Genomic DNA, 22,638 nt, shown 5'->3' on the forward strand with positions numbered 1-22,638 from the left:
TATATATATATATATATATATATATATATATATATATATATATATGATTATGAGAAGGATATTATGATGATGAATATGTGGTTGATTATGTGAATGGTATTGATGGACATAATTCCATGACCCTCGTGGAAATGTTACATGGTGATGCCTTGTGTTGTTGTTGTATGAATGTATGAAGCTTTGTACTGGGAGTTTATCCTGACGTTTTCAATAACCTAAACTCAAGTAGAGGTTGTTGGTTATGTCGTAGAGAGTGGTAGGAGGTCCAGTCTAGGGGCTTTATCTTGACCAAAGACATTTACAGACTAACCTTGTATGGTAGCTTGGGGTGGGTCAAATGTATTATCATTACAAGTACATAAACTACCTTAGTTCAACATTCATACTATATCTGGATGAGTCAAGTCTAAAGTTGTGATATGATTTAGGATGTATAATTTATTATGTGTGTAATATAATGTATGATTGAATTTTTATTATATATATGATGAAGTGTTTTACCACTAGTTTACCGTTGTTTTTGTGTTGTCGTGTTATTTTCACTTTGCGATGATCACTTTAAGGTGTGAACTTAGGAAAAAGTCTTTTCAGTTGTTTCAATAAGGGGTGAGCAATTGGGAAGTCAAATGATTCTACATGTGTAGAACTTGTCTTTCGTAGTTTCTTTTTTCTTATAATGGTTTGATTATCATATATGCAATATTTCATTTTAGTAGTATTTTACTATTAAAAATGAGATATTACACACCCTTCATTGTCTTAATAATTATTATTGTGAATTAATACACAATGCTCCTAAATTAACAATATTTTAATTTTCTCCCCTAATCCTTTTATTTTTAATTCAAAAAATATTTATATTTCAAAGAAGTACATCTTCAAATAAAATACCACAATAATTCTATTTTATCATAGCTTTACTTTTTCAATAATGATTAATTAATAATATCTTTTTCAAGTTTAAATTTGACATTTTATTTTATTTTTTACTTAAAAGTATATTAAGTTATTTTCATTTTTTTTAAATGTTTAAAATGTTTTATTACAATTTTACTTTTTCAATAATGATGAATATAATAACAATTTTAAGTTTAACTTCTATTAAATTTGATACTTTAAGATTTTGTTTTTACTTTTAAAGTTTATATAAAAATGGGTTAAATATACTTTTAGTCCCTTAAGTATCACTGATTTTTGGTTTTAGTCTATACTCAAAACATTGATGACATTTAATCCTCTTAGTTTTGAAATTATTTCAAATAGTCCTTAAAATTAAACAACGTTAAAATTTTGTATGATGTGGCTAACGGTGAGCCAGGTGTGTGTCACATTTTTTTCTTTTTTTATGAAATATTTTCCACGTTTCTAAACCCTTCCTTCTTCTCCCCTAATTACTCAAAACATCCACCGCCTCTGACATCGGAGAGTCTGTGCGATGGTGTCATAGGCTCGAGCAGCTTCCTCGACAGAATCAAAGGTTTCTAACCAAACCTTGGCTTTCTTCAACGGGTCTCTGATCTCTACTACGAACCTCCCCCACGGTCTCTTTCTCACGCCTTGGTATTGAGGCTCCTTTAAAAGGGATTTGTTGGCCGCCGCAGCCGCAACCGTGACCACTGACGCGTCTAACCTCTCGAAGATACTCTTGCACACAAACATGGAATTCAAGACCCACGCGCCAATCTCGTTACACCCACTGTGAAGAAATGCAACACTATTATTCTAGGCTTGAGATTTGAGGTTGTTTCTTCTTTGCAGATTGGCAGCTATAAGTTGAGGGTTTTGATCTTGCAATTTGGGGGTTTGATTTTAGGGTTTCTGAATTTGGGAATTTTTCTTTGGAGGTTCTCTTCTTTGTTTTTCTGATGTTGCGGGTTGGAATCTTTGTTTTCAAATTCGATTTTAGGGTTTTCCTGTGCTTGTGTTCTCTCTCTTTCTTTTTTTTTTTTTAAATTTGGAATTAAGGGTCCTGATCTTAGAGTTTTTGGGTGTTGTCATGGCTTCGACAATTTGTGTTTGCGGCAAAAGGTTTTTTCTTGTGGAAAAGGGTCCCTTGCTTTAGGACTCTGAGAGAGAAAAAAAATATTTCTTCTTGATGATGTCTTTTGATCGGTATCTGGAATTTTATGCAAACCCTTCCTTCCATTTTGGTTGCTTGCTTAGGAGATAGAGGGATGAATAGAGAAAAGTATGTTGATCATTGTTGTTGGCCTTCCGCATCTCTTCGGAGAAATTAATAAAAAAATAAGAAAAAAAATACAACTGGCTGTCTAAGCATGAACTGAAGAAACCAAAGCTAGTTTTATGAATTTCAATCACATTTCCCTAAAGAATCTTTTGCAAATGTATATTATTATAAATGATCAAAAAGGTTCTCATCATAAATAAATGAAAGGCTCTAAATACATTTTCCAAAACAAGTAATTTAGCACTGTGACGTCCTCGCCGTAAGCTGAAGAAGTGGAAATTGCAGACGTGCAACAAAAGTCCTCCATGGTGACGTCCTCGCCGTAAGGATCAGGTAGATCCATTGCGAAGAAGGAAGGGTTTGAAAAAAATGTGGAAAATATTTCAGAAAAAAAAAAAAGTGGCACACACCTGACTCACCGTTAGCCACATCATACAAAAATTTAACGCCGTTTAATTTTAAGGACTATTTGTAATAATTTCTAAACTAAGAGGATTAAATGTCATCAACGTTTTGAATGGGGACTAAAACAAAAAATTAGTGATACTTAAGAGACTAAAAGCATATTTAACCCTATAAAAATTAATGTAGTAGAATTATACTTTTTCTTTAAAAAGAAAAATTAATGAAAATTTGTGAGAATCCCAATTTTTTTTCTCATAAAATAGAAATCCTCTTTTTCCTTTTATAAAGATCTTGTTCTAAAAAACCTCCATTTTTCTTCTCCAAATTTATGATTAAGCTTTATTTTTTTAAGATTTAACATCATATGTGTGCAAAAAATTCTATCAAAATCCTTTTTCAATTCCTCTTTTAGGTAAGTTTGAATTTTTCTCTTTTCTCAATTCTTTTTTCCTTACATACAAACTCATTATCAGTTACATGTTGTCTCTTTTTAGGTTTTAGTGAAACCTTCTCTCTTTTTTTATTCTAAAATCTTGTCTTGATCATTAATCGGGTACTTGATTGTGTAAATAAAGTGATTTTTGCTTGTGATGTTATTTTAGGGAGGAGAGTAGGGTTAGACAAACTCTATTAAGTAAGGAAAGTTAATTTAATTGAAAGTTAATTTAATTGAAAATTTGACATCATTATTAAAATTTAAGGAAAAATTTGCAGTATGAATATTGTAGTTTTATGCTTGTTGTAATTTAGAATAATTTTATGAGAAGCATGATTTTAATGTATATTCTTAATTGTGATAATAATTTGAGTATGGGTGTGGTCAAGTAATTTTTAGAGAAGAGGTGATTTGATTTAAATTGTGAAATTCTTATAAATGTGATGAGAAATTGTTGATTTGGACAACTTGATTATGGTTGGTTTTGTTATTCAAAATGAGATGGGTATGAATGTGATTATAGGAGAGATTGACATACAAGAAAATTTATAAATAAGTGCGGTTTGATGATGGTATAAAAAGTTGAAGTTTTTGTTGATAATATATTCATATGAAATTGCATAAAAATATGTATGAAAGAGTTAGCATATAAGATGAAAAAAATAAATGGATGCGATTTTGATGTTTCTATGGTAATATTATTGTTTATATTTGTAGGATTGAATGCTTTTTATGGTGTTTAATGAGTTTCCTTACTAATCTTAAAGTACTTGTACCTTAGTTTAAAAAGATTAAACATATGTGAAATAGAAAGTGGAGACTTTGGAGGATGAGAAAATACTCAAACTTTATGTTTGTCTGCTACGTGATGCTAGGTGGTAACTATGTGATATTTTTCAATATTAGGAGTGATTTATATATTATTAAATGATTTTTCTTGTATGTCGCCTTTTATAATTATGATTGTTTTTCATATGTTTGACAATCATGTATATGAATAAATATTTTTAGTGTGTTGAGGTTGTTAAATTGGTTATTTTCAAGGGGAAAATGTTATTTTAGGTTAGAGTCCAAGTGACTGAAGGGGACTTATTGTGTATGATTATTCTGATTCTCTACTGGTATCTAACTCACTTAGAAGAAGATAATTAGGTGGTGAGAATCGAATAAAAACTTCACAAAACAGATGATATGAAATAGAATCATATTCAGAGAGCTAGTGAAATTAAATTTGTCAATACTGGTTGAGATATATGATGTTCTACTTGAGTTATTGTTTTATAGAAGGAGGAAAAGACTATCAATATGACAAGTGCAAAGTCTCACTATTCCATCGATACAATAATCTTCAAGAAGACTAGGTCTAGATAGTGCTCTTTAATTTGATGATTCAATCTAGCTAACTTTTTTTTTAATACATTGCATAAAGTTATTTTGATAGATTTTTGGGAAAATATAGTGTCTTCAAATTGGAGTTTATTTTGTGATAATTATTAACTTATCCTTGTAATTTTTGTGTGTCTTTTATTTTTATTTTTATTGCGATGATCGTATTTTATATTTTAGTATTTTGTTTTAGTTTTTTGCAATAATTAACACAGGAATATGTTTTAGTCTTTTGAAAAACTGTATAGACTTACAAAATGAGTCAACTTTGAAATGGCCAAGTGGCAGCACATGATAGGTTAAACTAAAATAGTAAAGTGAATTTCATAAAAAAATGGTTTTTCTTCATGCTTGCCCTTATATGCTGAAACAACTTTACCAAATCTTCAGAGCTCTCCTCCCTTCCTCTGCCTTCCTCCCATCATAACCCAAAAATCTAACCGTTTAATTGATGATTAGGGAGTTTCTAAGCGATCTCGAAGCTGAAAGCAATCGTCTCCACCGATCAATTTCGCAGTTCATCTACTAGTGAGTTAAATCCCTCTTCTAGGTCACTCTAGGGCTAGGAACGTGTACTGATTTTGTTGCATGCAACTAGTTGTGCGTTTCCCATATAATTTTAGCATCTATCTTGTTCTAAAGATTTTATTCTATCATAAAATGGTGGTCTATAGGTACTAGTAGGGTTTCCTAAGGTGCGAGGCACTATTGGCTATCCTATGAGCTTAACTACTGGAATTAGAGGTAAGGAAAGCTAGGGTTCATGATAATGTCTGTGAAATGTTGAGTTGAGTGAATTAAATTTCATGCAACTATGGTGATCAAGTGCATGTGAGACTGTTTTGATGATTTTGTTCTGTTTGAATTGAAAACTTGTGATTTCCATATATGAACATATGTTGATGGTTGATTGTATTATGAACTGTGAGTTGAATGCTTATGACTAGTATGGATTCTTTGAGATGATGTAATTTAGGAATTGAATGGATGAAATCTGTTTATTAACATAAGAGGCTATTTAGTTAAGTTAGTACTAGTTTTATGATTAATTGAGAAGAAGGGTGATGGTTAAATTTAGAGTTAGACATTCTTGGTGGTTCTGGTCAGTTTAGCTAACTTAGGTAAGTTAATTAGGACTTGTTAGAAGTGTCTATATGGTAAAAAACAGTATCAAAGTGTTCAATCTAGATTTGAGTCCTATAGTTGATGAAGGCTGAGTTTTAGAATACAAATCAATGCATAATCACTAGAGGAAGAGGTTACGAAAGGTTAAAATCATGTAAATAAGTTTAATTCAACCTGTAGAGTAAATTAGGGGTCTTAGAAGTTGGGGAAGAGGTCTAGAATGAATTTCGGGGTGTTGGGTTGTCAAAATTTGTAGAATTTAGCTTCTTCTGCAGACAAAATTCGCTTAGCGCACAAGGGAGTGTGTTGAGCGAATTATGTGTGGCAAATTGAGTGTTTGTGATGTTTTTAACGTTTTGGAAGTTTTGGACGTCCGTTTTGGACGTTCTTTAGTTCGTTCTGAGGGGTTTGACCCTTCTGGAGCCATTGATGAGGGTCTCCAAGCTTTTTAAATTACGTAGGTGTGGGTAATAATATGCTATAAAGAAATTTGTATCGAATAAATGATGTTTCTATGAAAATATGTAATGTCTGAGTATGTATGAGTTGTTTTTATGACATGGTTGATGTTGTATGATATGTATATGACTTAGTATAGCATTGGATGTACTTATACAATTTTAACATGGTACATTATTGATTCAAGAGGAATATCACATGATTTAAAGTGGTTAGATTGAATATGAAAGTAAGATCTCTAGGTGAGATCATTTAATGTTTAGAATGAATGTAAGAGGCTTCCATATGGGGGGTTATCCTACACTCTAATGGTCTTTCATTCTCACTTAGAGAGGATTAACCCTTGTGGTGAGAGTAGTAGGAGGTCCTAGGGTAGGCGCTATCACTGGAGGCCTATCGCGCGGTAACGGACTAACCTTGTGTGTGGTAGGGTGAAACCCATAGGCAATGGCCTTGCAAGGCAGTAGAGGCCACCACAAGTGCACAACCCACCCTAGATCTACATTCATTCTAAGTTCGGACGAGTCTAGGGGTCATAACATGATAGGATACTTGATTTGGGTAATTACATGAGTATGATTTACATGTTTATGACAAGTGATGACTTACATGCTTATATGTGTGAATGTTCTTTGTCATATTAGATTAGTTTGAATTGACATGTATGTTTGTTTGAAACCTAGCTTACCCTTACTTTTGTGTGTGTTGTATGTGCTTGCCTTTCTCTTTGCGATGATCATCCAACCTTGGATGTGAGCAGAAGCTGATGATGTACCCTTGGAGCAAGCTTTGGAGAACAAAGAAGACACATCTCCTAGTTCTTAGGACTTCTGCTAGTTCCTGTTTAGATAGCTACTTTATTTTGAAAGACTACTAGATTTTCTTTTGATATGCTCTGTATTTTGGAAACACTCTTTAGGCACCCTTAGATCTTTAGTTGTCATGTATTTTGGAGGACTCTCAAGCTTGTATTTAAGTTTTTAAATTTCCAGCCTTATTTTGGATGACTGTATGCATCAATATTGTGATCTCATACTCTTTATTGCTTTTATATATTATAATAGCTGAATCCTATTATATTATATGCCTATATGATATTTGGGATGTCACAAAAACTATATTAAATTGTTAGTATTTTGGATACTATGAGTTATGAATTATATTGATTTTGAGATAAAATGTTTCCTACTTTAATAATTATAACGAAACTCGATTTAATTAATATTTATTAATGTTACTAAAGTGTTATAATATTGTTTAAAATTATTATGAGAATGTTTAAAAAAATGGGTTTTTTTTACAAAAAATTGTCCTTAGGAATATAAGTTATTGATATATTTTTAAGGAATTACCGTAGGATTTAATTACGGGAGTTTAAAAAAAAAAAGTAAGATAGAAGGAACGGTGAAGAATTTGAGAAAAAAGAAATATATAATAATAATAATAATAACTATAATAATAATAACATTAACATGAGAATAAAATAGAGTGTAAAATCTCATAAAATAGTATTTTAGAAGCGGTGGTAGTCTAAAAATAGTGAGACTCGATTATTTTAATGTTAAATGATTTTATTACAAATAATTTTGTTATAAACGAGTTTCATTATTTTAAAACGTACCATCTCTCTAGAAACTACTTTTCAATAGCTCTCTACCTTCTCTAGGCTTTCTTACTCCCTAATCTTTTGTTTGACGATCAAGAGGTGTCTAGACAACCACGACGTCAAGGCCTACAAATCCAACCGATGAATTTCTACCTTAGAGCAAGTAAGTTTCTACTCATTTTCTTTCCTCTTTGCTTTGGTCAATGATCATGCAGATAATTGTTATGCATGTATCATTTAACTCTTTTTTCTTGTTCTTGGTGAATTTAGAGTTATAAAAACTTTGTCTGATTCCAATTTGGTGTCTCGTAGGTCCGTATAGAAATTTCTTGCATTTTAAGTGACCGACGGGACGTTTTTATGGGTTGAACTGTTATTTTGAGGTAAGGGAAGCTAGACCTTGTCTTAATTGTATTTGTAGTGTAAATTTTATAATTTTATAAAATTTTATATGCTTTTGTGGAAATTGGAGTTGGAGTAAAGTTTACATGAAATTTGTGTTTTATGATATGGTGTTGGTGTAAATGATATGAGGATGTATTTGTTGTTGTATACTATGTTGCTTGTGTGTGATGAGGATCTTTCATTGTTTGAAACAAAATTCAAGTAGTGGAGAGAGTAAAAATTAAGTTACTTATGCTTAAAATAGAGGGGTCTTGGGTAGTGAAATTTAGAAATAGGTATGAGAATGTTATGGGATCTGTTTTGGCATTGTCATGAGGTTATTTAAAACTTGTTAGGAGGGATATATGGTTAAAAATTGTATTAAATGAAAAGGTTAGTTTATAGGGACTATTTTCAATTGTTTTTGGTGTGAGAAGAAGACGTTAAGTAGTGAAATGGTGAGGTAAATGGTCTACATTGTTTTGGAAGGTTAGAGGTATGTTATCACACCTATTAGAACTTAGGTGATTAAACTAGTAAAATCTGTTTTGAAATGGAAAATGACTTCATAGGTTGAGTTTTTAGCAAATTTTAGGGGTTCTAAGGAGTGAAAATAAGAATTAGGACAACTGGGAGTATTTTGTGGTTTTGGAGTGTGCTAGCAAGTGCAATTGAACTTGTTTATGTAGGTTGCAATCTGGTTTGAGGGTTTAAAAGAGTATAAATGAAATCGGGTAGCTTGTAGAAGTGAAAAATGGGTTTTCAATTATCAATTTGAGTTACAGTAGGGTTCTTTAAGTTTTCTAAAGTTTTGAAGGGTCCTAGGTGTCTTCAGAAATTGATGGTAGGTCCCCAAAGTTCAATTCGAAGTGGTTTGGTTATTGTCATATCGCTAGGCGGCACGGTGGTGCGCCGCTTGGCGCTAGTTGACTGGTTGGAGGCCGCTGGTGCCGCTGGGTGTCACTAGATTGCACTGCAACAACTTTTGGGAGATTTCAAGGTTCTTGATGTCCGTTTTGGATGTTCTTTAGGTCGTTTTGGGAGTTTTGGACGCTTTTGGAACTGTTGATGAGGGTTTCAAAGCTATTTTCCTCACCTAAATGTGGGTAGTAAGATGCCTTAAAGAAAATTGTGTTATTATGTGACTTTTAATGACTTATAAGGGTGTTTCTTGTTGTTTAATGTATAAGGAGAGGTTTCATTTGATAGTATGCAATGTTTGTGTGAAATATATGTATGATTATGGATGAGATGTGATGATGATGTTTAAGTAATATGTGAGATATGGATTTTGAGTATCATGTGAAAAGAGTTCTAAGGAGGAATTTCTTATTGGGGGGTTTCATTTGGAACTAGTATAAATTGTAAGGAGGTTATCCTAACACTCTAATGATCATCATGCTCAATTAGAGGGTGATGAGTCATGTCGTGAGAGGAGCAGGAGGTCCTAGCCTAGGGGCTTTTCTTCATCGTGGCAAAGGGAGTATTTCAATGACTAACTTTGTGTGACAACCTTGAGTGAGTCAGTTGTTCCACCATACAAGTGCAGAACCTTTCCATGAGTCGACATTTATACTAGATTGTAAAAGTTTTGGCTAAGCTTGAGTAAGTGGTGTAAATATGGAGAATATTCAAAATATTTGTGCGATTGGAATTGTATGTTAAATTATATATTACCATGTATAGCTGTTTTATCACTGGCTTACCCTTGTTGTTGTCTTTGTTTGTTTGTGTATATTTCTCTTTTACGATAATCACCTTAATGGATATGAGCTTAGGGATGACATTTTCTAGTTATTTCAGCGTGAGGAGGATGATGAAGCAATATCATATATAAGTTTTGATTTCAAGTTAGAATCTCTTTCTCTAGAAGTCTCATGTTTCTTGTAAGTCATCATCTATATAACGCTTTATTTTAGTAGTTTTATACTATTAAAATGGGATGTTAAATATAGTACAAAATTAAAATCATTATTAATTATAATAAAAAAATTGTTAAAATATTTACTATTTTTTAAGACTTTGGTTCATTTAAAAAAAAACATTTAAAATCTATAATCCTATATTTTACTAAAATCGTATCTAAAAAATGCTTCATTTGAATTTTAGAGGTATAATATCTATTTTGGTCCCTCATTTGGGAGTGTTTGTTCAAAGTGATCCCTCTTTTTTTCAAAAGTTTACTTAAGTCCTACCTTTTGCAAAAACTGTTCAAAGTGGTCCTTTTTGCTAACGGCGTTAAGTTCACTAACGGCAGACCTGCCAGGTGTCTAACATCTGCTGATTTGGCATTATAATTTGTTTTTAAAAAAATATATAATGATGACGTGGAAATGAATATAATTAGGGTTGGATTAAAGAAGGATTTAGGGGTAATTTTTGGTGTGTAATTAAGTACATCATCCTGTTACAGTGATTGATGGTTATTGTTCCCAAGTTTAAAAGCAATGGTTAGGGTTTGTGGTCATTTGCTCCAGAGTTTTGGAAAGTCAAAAGGTTAGGGTTTAGAGTTTTGAATGGCTTCTTCACAAAGTGGTTGTTCTTGTTCGAAGACAACGGTCAAAGGAGCTTCGCATTCATCACAAGGTGCTGTTTCGAGGGGTGTTGGGATAACCCCTATTTGCTACTCTGGTGATTTTGCTGTACTGAAAGTTGCGAAAACTGCAAGGAATGTTTTCCTATGTTTAATTGATTTCCTATGTTGACAGTTTTTTGTGTTTTTTGTGAGTAATAGGGTGCATTTACAAGTGGGATGTCATGTAACTTTTTCAAGTGGTTTGATGAAGAGAACGGTGATGATAAAGATGGTACAAATGTGAGACAAAGCAACAAGAGGACCACTAATATGGAAAGTGTTGTGAAAGGGTTGCAGAGAAAGATGAAGTTCGTAGTTGGAGTTGGGGTTGTTCTTATTGTGCTTAACATCATCATATTGGGGATGTGTTTAGGTTGATGTTAGGTGACTAATGTGCAATTTATGTTGTGTTCATGTATTTTGAGTTGATGTTGTAATATTTTGACTGCCCTTAGGTTGATGTTAGGTGGGCAATCTGAAATCAATGTTGTATTTGTGTATTATGAGTTGGTGTTGTAATATCACTGAACCATCTGGGTTAATTCAATGAAATTCGTAATAGTCCTCAGTTTCGTTTTAAGTTGTGCATTTTGGTCCTCACTTTGGGTTAAAAATGTTCATTTTGATCCCCCTTTTATTAAAAAATTGTGCATAATGGTCCCTTAAATACAACATAATACCAGTGCATGGTAAGGAAACCTAAACCTAAAAGAACATTCAAACAACAGTGGAGACACATAATATCAGTACATCCAGTCAAACATGTCTAAATTCAAAGAAAGATACTGCCATACACAATATCACCAAATTCATACATAACATGTCCAAATTCAAATATGAAAGATAAAATGTCTAAATTCAAATAACATACATAACAACTTAGCTACTGTCCTACACAATCTCAATAAAGAAAGAAAGTTCAATCTATGCAACTTTTCTTCTAATAGTTAACTTTTTCCTTGGTATTGGTGGAGTTAGTTCTGTCATCGAATCTTGTGTTGGTACTGGTGGCTGAGTAGGTTGGTCACTTGCTGGTTCTTGTGGCTGGGTAGGTTGGTCACTTGGTGGTTCTTGTGGCTGAGGAGGTTGGTCACTTGCTGGTTTTGTTGGTTCTATGATGGGTGGACGTAGAGGACATATTTTTTTGTTGTGCCCCAATTGACGACAGATGCTACATTTCTTTCTATGCCCACCAACAATCATCTGGGTCCCATCCTTGGTTATCTCCCATGACTCCAAACACCAAAATCTATAAAACACACAAAATGAGAATCCAAACACCAAAATCTATAAAAAGAATAAAAAAAACATATCACTTAACTTTATTTATGCTCAAGCTGGAAACTCACAAGCCCTTCTCCAGAACAGAACTCCAATGGTTGACCATCATTGTCCACCCTTGTATCATAAAATACCTTCTTTTCTTCATTGAGAACAATACCCTTGTAATGAACACGAAGTAGACTGTCATGAAGGGGACAATCCATGGGAAGGTCACTTGTTATATAAAAGAAAAATTCAATATCATACAAGACTTTGAATAACAAAAACCAACAGGAATTTGAACAATGTGATACAAGCATAAAATTAAAAAAAATCAGTTCCTTCTCCAAACAAAACATGGTAACTACAAACTCGTACTATAATCATAACATCTTTAATATAAACTCAAGCATTGACCAGGCATTCTCCACATATCTTTCTTTATTATTCATTCATTCCTTAGCTAAAGACTAAAATGAAGTTACGAAGACTTTTATAAAATCTCCTTGTAAGATTGGTAGCAGTAAAATAAATCTAGAGGCTCACCTTTGCCATCACGAATGCGGCGTTTTATTAGGCGCCCATCTCCAAGCATGTCCCTCACCTATTGATATATTACTAAGATGAAATTTCATATGATTGACATCTTGGTAAGAAAAAAAAAATATAAATGCAAAGCATGTTCAGACACTAGCAATAATATGAAGGATAAAATTCAAGTCTCAGAATAGGCTTCCAAAGACAAGCCAGTGTAGCTAATAGTCAAAACATGAAGACATTGTGTTAAGAGCTGACTTGTTCCTATAACAGCCTTCTCTTCCCGAACCATTGTTCCTATTGCCATTTCAAGGCCCTTAGGTAGCTGATTTGTGTTAAGAGCAGGACAAAGAAATCAATATTAATATTAAAGCCTTTTGAAGATATTGCAAGCACGACAATGACTAAAAAATTACTTGTTTCCTTGCCATTTTTATTTATTTTAAGGGAGCTGCATGACTGGCTGTGATCAGCAAATAAAAAAATAAAAAAATAAAAAAACATGTCACTTAAGATTAATAAAAGAGAAAATATATTTTAGAGGGCTTATTCACAACTCTGTTATGATCTAATATTTATAATGATAGAATTCTTAGAGTAGAGGGAAGATCAAAGATCAAAAGCATAAACTAGAAACCAAGGTCCAGAGATAGGTACGACATGAAACAGTTTCCAATACAACTACTTTCTACCTATATTGAATACCTATTTTAACAATGGCCTCACCAAAATATTTGGAATCTTAACAGAGACCAATTCATTATAAGGTTTATAGAACCATGATATAATTATCATTATTACAATTAACAAATGCACAAAGTGATTTAAATACCTCCGATTTTCCAAATGTAAACAAGTATGGTTCTCCTTCTGTATGCGACATGATCAATTTCCCAAACCCTGCACATGGAAAAGGGGACCACTTTCATAAATTAACAGCAATGAGACCAATTTAACACCAAAAGGGAGACCAATTTCAACACAGACAGTGGACCAATTTCAACAACCAACACGACACCAATTTCAACAAAGAAAACAACAACGAAACCGACAAATAAAATCAATTTTTTAAGTAATTACACCCATACAAAACAAACACACAATTCGACTCATTACAAAACAAACACACCCAATGCGATCACGAAGCAAGTAAGAACACTAACCTGATGACGAAGAAACGAAACAACCTCCCTTCACGAACCATGGACCTTCACGAACAACGAACCCAATTTCAATCTTCTGACCCCAATTTCAATCGCGCTGACGAAAAACGAACCCTAAGCTCACCCCAATTTCAATCCCAATCCCAATCCTAATCCAATTCCAATTACCCCAATATTGTGACCCTAATTACCCCAATCTTCTGACCCTGATCCTTTCTTTATTTTATCCTAATTAATATAAATTACACGTCACAATTATATATATATTTTAAAACAATTAACAATGCCACATAATCAGACATTATCCACCTGGCAGGTCTGCCGTTAGTGAACTTAACGCCGTTAGCAAAAAAGACTACTTTGAACAGTTTTTGCAAAAGATAGGACTTAAGTGAACTTTTGAAAAAAGGAGGGACCACTTTGAACAAACCCTCCCAAAGAAGGGACCAAAATAGATATTAAACCAATTTTAGAAGTTAAGGACAACCACAAAGGCAATGTCTATGACTGTTTTATGAAAAGCAAAATTTTGTGTCTTTTACATTAAACGCGAGTTTGTAAATTTTTCACTGCAAATCAAAAACACACTACTTAGCCTATCTTGGTGTATGTCTATCTACTCTACCCATATGTTCATCCTTCACTCTTCCTAACTTTCCCAGAAAAATTTAGGTTTGTTTTCTGGAAATAAATTTTATATTAATTTGTTAATGCTCTCCACTCTAAGAAAGAAAATAGAGGAGTAATATCACTTTATAAAATTAACTTCTTTTGAGGATCTTACAAGCAAGTTCTAAACAAGACTGAGGTCATTCAATTTCTTTCCTTTGATGATAAAAAACTTCTGACACTGAGGCTGCTAGGCAACCCCACCAATTGTGCAATCAATTGCTTGCAGTACATAGTTAGGCTTTTTCATTAATTGATTCATCAAAGTGGCTGCTAGGCAACCCCACCAAGAAATTCAATGTCATGACATCAATGAGTTTCTCAACAGAGATGAAAGAAGACCCACCATTGAGTACAACTTTCCTAGCCATCTCTTGCATTTCTTTCACCTTCTTGTGTACCGTATTATCTCTATCCATTAACTGTTTTAGCCCTTTCTCAATCTCCTCCGCCATTACAAGATCACTACCCCTTCTATAGTCCAGTCTCAGCTCCACTGCCAATCTAAATTCCCTCACCATCCTATAAGCATTCAGCTGCTGTTCTGCATAAATAGGCCATGTCAATATTGGTACTCCAAACCACAAGCTTTCTAAAATAGAGTTCCATCCACAATGAGACACAAATCCCCCAATGGCTTTGTGGGCCAGAACCTCCACTTGTGGTGCCCAATCACATAGCATTCCCCTACCTTCTGTCCACTCTAAAAACCCTTCTGGTAACGTTCTCTCTTCAGTTTTTGTTGTTGGTGGTGAAGTACGCATAGTCCACAAGAACCTAACTCCACTACGCTGAAGTGCTTGTGCTATTTCTCTTGTTTGAGGTGGATCAAAACTTCCTCTACTTCCAAAACAAAGAAAAACTACAGAGGAATCAGGTTGCTCATCTAGCCATTTCAATATTCTGTCATGTTGTGCATGATCCAAATTTGGGTTAGGATGACCCTTGAGATTAATCAGTGGACCAACAGCATAGATAGAAGGTGTTTGAATTTGACCGTCACATAATGCATCAATAGCATACTGCTCCAACTCTGAAAAAGTATTGACAATGATCCCTTTGGAGTCCTGGAACCTCTGAGCAAGATTATAATAAGCAGCATATCCACCCTCTTTGCTAAAAACAGCATCAGGCATAACACTAGAAGGAAATGGATCAGGGAAACCCGGAATCAACCATTTTGAATCAGAATCACAGAACACATCACCAACTTGACGTTTCTGAAGGGAAAGCATGAGACTCAAAAACCCAACATTTGAGGGCATGAACAAATAAGAAGGGATGCCTAGGTCGTTTCCCACATCAATAATCGGTGAACAGAAAACATCTATGACCAACCCAATAACGGGATTTGACTGAGATGATGATAAAATGTTTTGTACTGTGGCTTTGACCTGGGGTTTGAGAATCTGCAAGAGGGTCCATATGTAGTGTGGTATTGATCTATTTAGTAGTTCCTGTGGAGGGGGTTCTACGTGAGGGAGATCAATGGCTTGGATTTGTGGTTGTGAAGCTGTAATTGATCTGATGTATGCATCTGAATAGGGAGCATGAGGGAGCTTCATGCAGAGGATTGTGATCGAAAGATGGTTATGACGGTTGATCAAAAGTTGTGCTAATTCGAGAGATGAACCTAAGTGGCCAATCCCCGGTATGGTGAAGAAGATCAACCCTGCTTTCTTCTTCATTTCAGCCATTAGTTTCCAAGTATGGTGGGTGGAACTGTAATTTTAACTCTTCCCTCTTAAGGTGTGGCAGTTTGTGAGTTTGATTCAACTTCAGTTTGACCTTTCATCGAACAACACAGATGCAGATCTGAAATGAGAACTGATGCTTTTCTTCGTGGATCTAATCAAATAAAAAGTCATTATAGGCCACAATCAGTTCAGCATGCTCAATTGTTATAGGCCACAAAGTAAATTTTCTAGAAAGGAAAGAAAGAGAAACAAGAAGGACAAAGGGTTATTGAAGAAATTGAAAACAATGAAAGGAAGTATGAAAGAATTCAAATAAGACATCTAAGTAAAAATTCAGAAGACGTTGGACAAGTGATTCTAATAAGAAATCACGATTATAAATATTACTTTACTGTAAATTTGGATCAATCCAGTATGAGTTTGGATTTCAAATAAAAGTTCGCATATTTCTTTTGTACAAAAAGAAAGAAAATATTAAATAAGAATTAGAACAAGCATAGAACGTTAATGGAGTTACACCATTTAAGAATGCTACGGTTATTATTTAGTCGGTTTTTTTGAGTTATATTATTTTTTAGGTTTAATTAGTCATCATCAAGTTTTTATTTTTGCGTGAATCTCAATTTCCTTCTTTTCTTTTTTGTTTTCTCAATTGGATTTCAAAATTCAAAGAATTGTATCAATTAGATTCTTTCTGTTAAGTTAGAGCTGACGGCGTTGGATGTGTGACATGAAACCTCGGATCAGTTTGTTATATCCATGTGGCTGACCGAGTTAAATTGGATAAAAAAGTAATGTTTATTAAATTGGAAAAAAAAGCAACATTTATTCCAGAAATTGAGATAGAGAGTTTACTTTTCGAATTAGGAATTGAGAGTGGAAGAAATTTATTCTGCTAGAGTTCGTCAAAAGTACCATCAAATTCAACATTCTTTAAAAAAGAAATAGAACGAGGGAAGAAGAAGAAGAAATGGGTTTGTATTTGCAATTCTTGTGTGAAGTTTGAAGCTTAAACCCCAAACCAAAATCCTAAGGAGGTTGGTTCCCAATTTCCATGGCTTCTGCGCCCAAATCAAAGTTTAGTGTCTATCAAAACCCTTCCTTTTCCGTGGTTCTCACTTCCAAAAGTCTTCAACCTTCCAATTTCACCATTCTCTCCATCCTCTCCTTCTTCGCCGCTTCCGCATTCGCCTTTCTTGCTATCATCTTCAGGTGCACACTCACACTTTCTTCTTCACGCGATTAACAACTCACACTTTATAACATTATTCACACATTGCAGGGAAAACGACTTTATCGACATTTTGAGCTTAAGAACTTTTTCCCCTTTCACAGATTGTAAGTTCCTAATCTCAATTTTTGTTTATAATATTTTTTTTAATTAGGATAATTTGTAATTTTTAATCCATTTATTGAACTTCATATTGGCTTGCCAAGACTCTACAAGCTTTAGTGGGTTTTATCTTGATTGGAACTGTTTATGTAGCAGAACAAATTTCTTCCACTCTCAATCCCTAATTTGAAAAAGTAAACTCTCCATTCCAATTTCTCTAATAAATGTTACTTTTGTTCCAATTTAATAAAAAGTTGCTTTTTTTCCAATTTAATAAACATTGCTTTTGTTCCAAATTTAACTCAGTCAGCCATAGTCACCCACGTTGAATAAGAAACTGACTATAGCCTCCACGTCACACACACATTTAACGTCGTCAATCCTAACTTAACAAAAATTATCTAATTGATGCAATTTTTTTAAATTTTGGAATCTAATTAAAAAAATGAAAAAAGAAGACGAAATTGATATTCTACGCAAAAATAAAGACTTCACGTATTTTTTATTATTGTGTAAAATTTAAATGAGAGTTGTTAAACGATGAAAGCATTATTTTTCATTTTAGAAAATTTCTCATTTGAGACTCAAAAAATCTATATATCATGAGAGTAATAATATTAGTAAATATATTTAAAAAAAAAAAAAAGAATGTTTTTTGAATCAGGATTTTTGTATCATTAAAGTAAATTAAATTAAAGACTATTGAATCAGAAAAGGTGAGCTATTCCAACTGAAAGCAATGAAATTTTGAGTCTTGGAATGGTCTTATGTAAATTGATGTGACATCTGACTAACTAACATGTGATTATCCATTTGTAATAAGATAAGATGTAACGTGTCCCACATCGGATAACATAAAGTATTTAAGGTTTTTCCACTTAAGAGACTAATATCATGGGATTAACTCTCCTCTTCTTTCGATTACTTTTTCTTTGGTTTTTTTTTTTCTTGCTCTTGAACTCTTTCTTTCTCGTTATGCTCTTGTTTGTCTTGATGAGTATTTACAAAATACTTCCACATTCAAGATAATTTCAATGTATTAATGTGGTAACAATTTTTCACCTATTTTTATACTTATCTTAATGGGTGAGGGACCTCTTTGGATTTTAAGAAGGCACACTTCCCCTTATTAATCTCCTTTAATACCATGCCTGTCAATTTCGCCAACTCTGGAGTACTTATCTAGATTCATAAATTTCACAAAATTGAAAAGTCTTTTTATTGAAAAAATTGATATCATCAAAATATCCATAAAAGTTTTATAAAAAACAGTCAACCTATATACGTTTTCTTAAACATGAAAAAAAATATGAATCTTTTAAATATATTATTGAATATAAGCTAAAATCAACATATAAATCAAAATTTAAGCTTAAATTAACCTTTTTATTAGATTCATTTGTTTGACATTCTAAATGGCCACCTATTTCAACATTATGGATGAATTCATCCATTTCAACTTTCATCTCAGGTTAACCTGTTTTAATCTTTTCTTTGACTAATCTGTCTCGACCTTTGATCTAAATTGACTTATAACCACCTTGACGATCCATCTCGATCATTTGCCTGAGTCAACCCATCACGACACTCAGTTTGGGCTAGCTTGTCTCGACCTTCGATCTGAGATGACCAATCTCGACCTTTGACCTGGGACCATTCATCTTAACCTTCGACTTAGGACGACCCATTTTGACCTTTGGTCTGAGACCTAACTCGACTTTCGACCTGAGACAACATGTCTCGTCCTTTGACCTAAGCTGATAAGTCTTAAACTTCAACCCAAGTCTATTCGTCTCAACCTTTGGTCCACGATGGGTCGTGTTGGCCTTTAGCCAGGGTTGGCTCGTCTCGACCTTCAGCCCGGGCCTACCCATTTCAACTTTGGACATAAATTGGCAACCTGTCTTGACCTTAAACATCAGCGCAGGGCGATTTGTCTTGACCTTCGACTCGAGATGACCCTTCTTCCCATTCAATCTGGGACTCTTTGTCATGACCTTTGGCTTAGGACGACCTCCAGTCTAGGATGACCCATATTAACCTTTAGATTCAGACATCCCGTCATAACTTTTGGCCCGGGACAACCCGTTGCAACCATCAACTTGGGTCGACCTGTCTCGTCCTTCAGCCTACGATGACTTGGCTCAACCTTCGGTTTGGTGATTTCATCTCAACCTTTGGCCTAAAAAACTCAACCCGACATTTGTCTCAGCCTGACTAGACAATAACTTTTTCCTTCAACCTTTAATACATGTTGACTCAACTCGAACTTTACTCTAAGTGGACTAAAGTCGAGCTTCAAGCATTTACAATTTAACACGACCTTTAACCTAGGTCAAATGTGTTGTTTTTAAGAATTAATTAAAGTCTTGTAATGAGATCAAACCTACTTTGACCTTGACTCTAACACACTTTAAGAGTGGGTTTTGGGGACTGAGGCTTTTTTGACCCTTCATTTGATGGATAGGAGGTTTACTCAAAAGTGAATTAGGTTAATTTATGGATTATGAATCAAATTGACAACTCTACCATAAAAATAATTAGTGTATATTATGCTTAATTCAAGGACTAAATTTTTAAAGATTGCTTACTTACTTTTGGTCACAGTTAGGATATGGTTAAATTTGTGTGTCTTGATACTTGGCATCAACATGAGTGAGTGGATGGAGACTAATTCTAAGGGCCGAACATGGTCGAGTACACTATAGTAATGTTAAGAATTCTACATTGATTAGGATGAATTACTTATGTACTATTTAAGACTTGAAACTTTCCCGCCCAATGAACTAGCCTTTTGAGTTTTGTTTTTCTTTTATACTTAGGTATGTATAACTATCCTTACGATTAAATATCATTTGCAACTATGTTTAATTAAGAGCATAGATAGCAATTTTACTATCATCCCAAGTAGTTTGAGACTTCTGGCTTATTTAACCAAAATTTTGAATAGTTTCATAATCAAAGAACATAATATTCCCCCTTTAATAATTTTATTCTTAGGATTCGACAATAACCAAACTTGGCCCTTAGTGAAAAAAGGTACTTACATTCCTTAGTTTTTGCAACCAACTTCGTTCTCTCTTTCTAGAAAATGTCCCCATTAGTCATGCATCTAAACAGGTTTAACTTTCAAATGATTGTAAAGTGCACTTTTTCTAGACCATATTTACTCCAAAATCTTTCAACTCACCTGTCTTGATGTTGAGAAACTCATCAAAACTATTGTTGTTTTCGCATGCAGTTACTGACTTTCACCCAAAATTATGAGTAGTTTGGCTTGAGTCAACAAGCATCTTTCTCTTTAGCTTGAGGCTATACCTGAATATCATGTTAATTTGATTAATTCTATTTGAATTGCTTTGAAGCAGCTATTTATAATCCTGAAATGTGGGCTGATATGGTGCTATTTCATGTTATCTGGCCAATTCTTGCTCAGACGCATAAACACTTAGGGTAGCGATACGTTGACAACGAATTTTTGCCAATGATTTGCCAACGCCACGCATCATGATTCTATTTGCCATTTTTATTTATTTTTTCAACTAAAAAACTGATATGAAAAAGGTGTTTTTGTGGTATTCCGAAAACACCCTCAAGCGTTTTAATGAGACTTTGTCCTTGGAATGCTTTATCTCTCTCCATTTTAGGTTTTCCATTTTCTCTAGGGAGCCCCCTCTACTAGAGGCAGGGAGCAGTGTTGGACTTTTGGTACAGAGGCACATGTAAGCGATTACAGACTGTCTGTAATCGATTACACAAGCACATAAGTCACAAAGTCCCTCTTCTTCACATATGCACTTGGATAAAATATCACACAAACCCCTAACCAGTTGTTGGTCCTCTAAAAACAACCAATAATCTCAAAATCATAACTTAAATTCTAACCAAGTCAGTACCCGCCACACACTGGGGAGCCCCCTCTACCAGAGGTAGGGAGCAGCGTTGGACTTTTGATACAGAGACACTGGTTGTTAAAATCGACTGCAGCGGAATTGTTAGCGTGGAATAACAAACCAAGAGGGTTTTTAAAACAAACGCGTGCCTTTTAATTTCTACTCAATTTAACTTACTACACAAATAATAGATATAAATAAAAGAGTAAGGTTGAGAGAAATTTGCACAGATAATTTTATCCTGGTTCGGATCANACGGATCCTACGTCCAGTCGCTTATCTCAAACAAGATAAACTTTTTTCACTATCACAAAACAATTACAAATATTAATCACAGAGAAAAACAATTTGTAAGAGTTTAGAAATACCACCTCTCTTGAAACCACAAGAGATGAACTTACACCTCCTTTGAATCTTCACAAAGGATGACCACCTCCTCNGAATACTTCACGAAGGATGAAACACCTCCTCCGAATACNTCACGAAGGATGATCCTCTTCCAAACACCTCCTCAGACGCACCAAGGATGAACCNGCTATTCCTCCGTCACCGTAGTTGCAATGTACCAGCACCACAGACAAGAGTTTCCTTAGCTGAGCAAGAGCACACACTTCTCAAAGAGTTCTGAGTGTTTTAGCGCAAGGGAAGAGTTGCTGTTGATGGATAAAGAGAGCCTATATATAGACTCAAGCAAATACTCTTCCATTCTTCGAAACTGGCTATTTAACGCATTTAATCGATTAATATTAGTGTTAATCGATTAAAATGAGTACAACGGCTAGTTTTCAAAAGTAGAAAACTCCAACGGTCACTTTTAATCGATTAAAATGAGTTTTAATCGATTAAAATGAGTTTTAATAGATTAAAATGAATTTTAATCTATTAAAACAGAAAAAGTTGAGTTTTCAGCTTTTACTTGTTTTAATCGATTAATACTAGTTTTAATCGATTAAAACAGTGCGATTTTGACTCAAAACATCAATTATAAAGTATGAAAGTACATGGAATCAAAACCAATGAAAATCTAAGTCCTAGACAATAAAATACAATTATTACAAAAGCTTTTCATAACAAAAATAAGTCTTCAAAGGATCTTCATGAATCTTGATAAATCTTGACTTGATTTTGGCATCATCAAAACTTCATCTTCACCATTTTGCTAACACTGGTAAGCGATTACAGCCAATATGTAATCGATTACACGGGCACATAAGTCACAAAGTCCATCTTCATCACACATGCACTTGGATAAAAAAACCACACAAACCCCTAACCAATTGTTGGTCCTCAAGAAACAACCAGAAATCTCAAAATCATAACTTATATTCTAACCAAGTCAGTACCACCACACACTGGGGAGCCCTCTCTACTAAAGGTAGGGAGCAGCGTTGGACTTTTGGTACAAAGGCACTGGTAAGCGATTACAGTCACTCTGTAATCGATTACACGGGCACATAAGTCACAAAGTTCATCTTCCTCACACATGCACTTGGATGAAATACCCTAACAAACTCATAAC

General features: G+C 33.9%; 2 protein-coding genes across 2 annotated transcripts; both read right to left on the reverse strand.

Annotated features, from left to right (window-relative positions):
* Positions 1-1,395: 1,395 nt before the first annotated feature.
* LOC106763403 (ethylene-responsive transcription factor 3-like) lies at positions 1,396-2,531 on the reverse strand. Its single transcript, XM_014647600.1, has 2 exons — positions 2,407-2,531; positions 1,396-1,696 (listed from the first exon to the last, which is right to left on the reverse strand). The coding sequence occupies exons 1-2, from the start codon at positions 2,529-2,531 to the stop codon at positions 1,396-1,398; spliced, it is 426 nt and encodes a 141-aa protein (XP_014503086.1).
* Positions 2,532-14,262: 11,731 nt separating this feature from the next.
* On the reverse strand, positions 14,263-16,368 carry LOC106764176 (anthocyanidin 3-O-glucosyltransferase 2). Its single transcript, XM_014648411.2, has one exon. The coding sequence runs from the start codon at positions 15,891-15,893 to the stop codon at positions 14,433-14,435; it is 1,461 nt and encodes a 486-aa protein (XP_014503897.1). The 5' UTR covers positions 15,894-16,368; the 3' UTR covers positions 14,263-14,432.
* Positions 16,369-22,638: the final 6,270 nt, after the last annotated feature.

This window comes from Vigna radiata, chromosome 6 (genome assembly GCF_000741045.1).
Source record: "Vigna radiata var. radiata cultivar VC1973A chromosome 6, Vradiata_ver6, whole genome shotgun sequence".
NCBI classification, from domain to species: domain Eukaryota; kingdom Viridiplantae; phylum Streptophyta; class Magnoliopsida; order Fabales; family Fabaceae; genus Vigna; species Vigna radiata.

Coding starts and splice junctions, on each gene's coding strand:
- LOC106763403 (XM_014647600.1), bottom strand. CDS start 2,531: ATGGATCTACCTGATCCTTACGGCGAGGACGTCACCATGGAGGACTTT. Junction 1,697..2,406: donor AATTACTTGTTTTGGAAAAT/GTATTTAGAGCC, acceptor ATTTCTTCACAG/TGGGTGTAACGAGATTGGCG.
- LOC106764176 (XM_014648411.2), bottom strand. CDS start 15,893: ATGGCTGAAATGAAGAAGAAAGCAGGGTTGATCTTCTTCACCATACCG.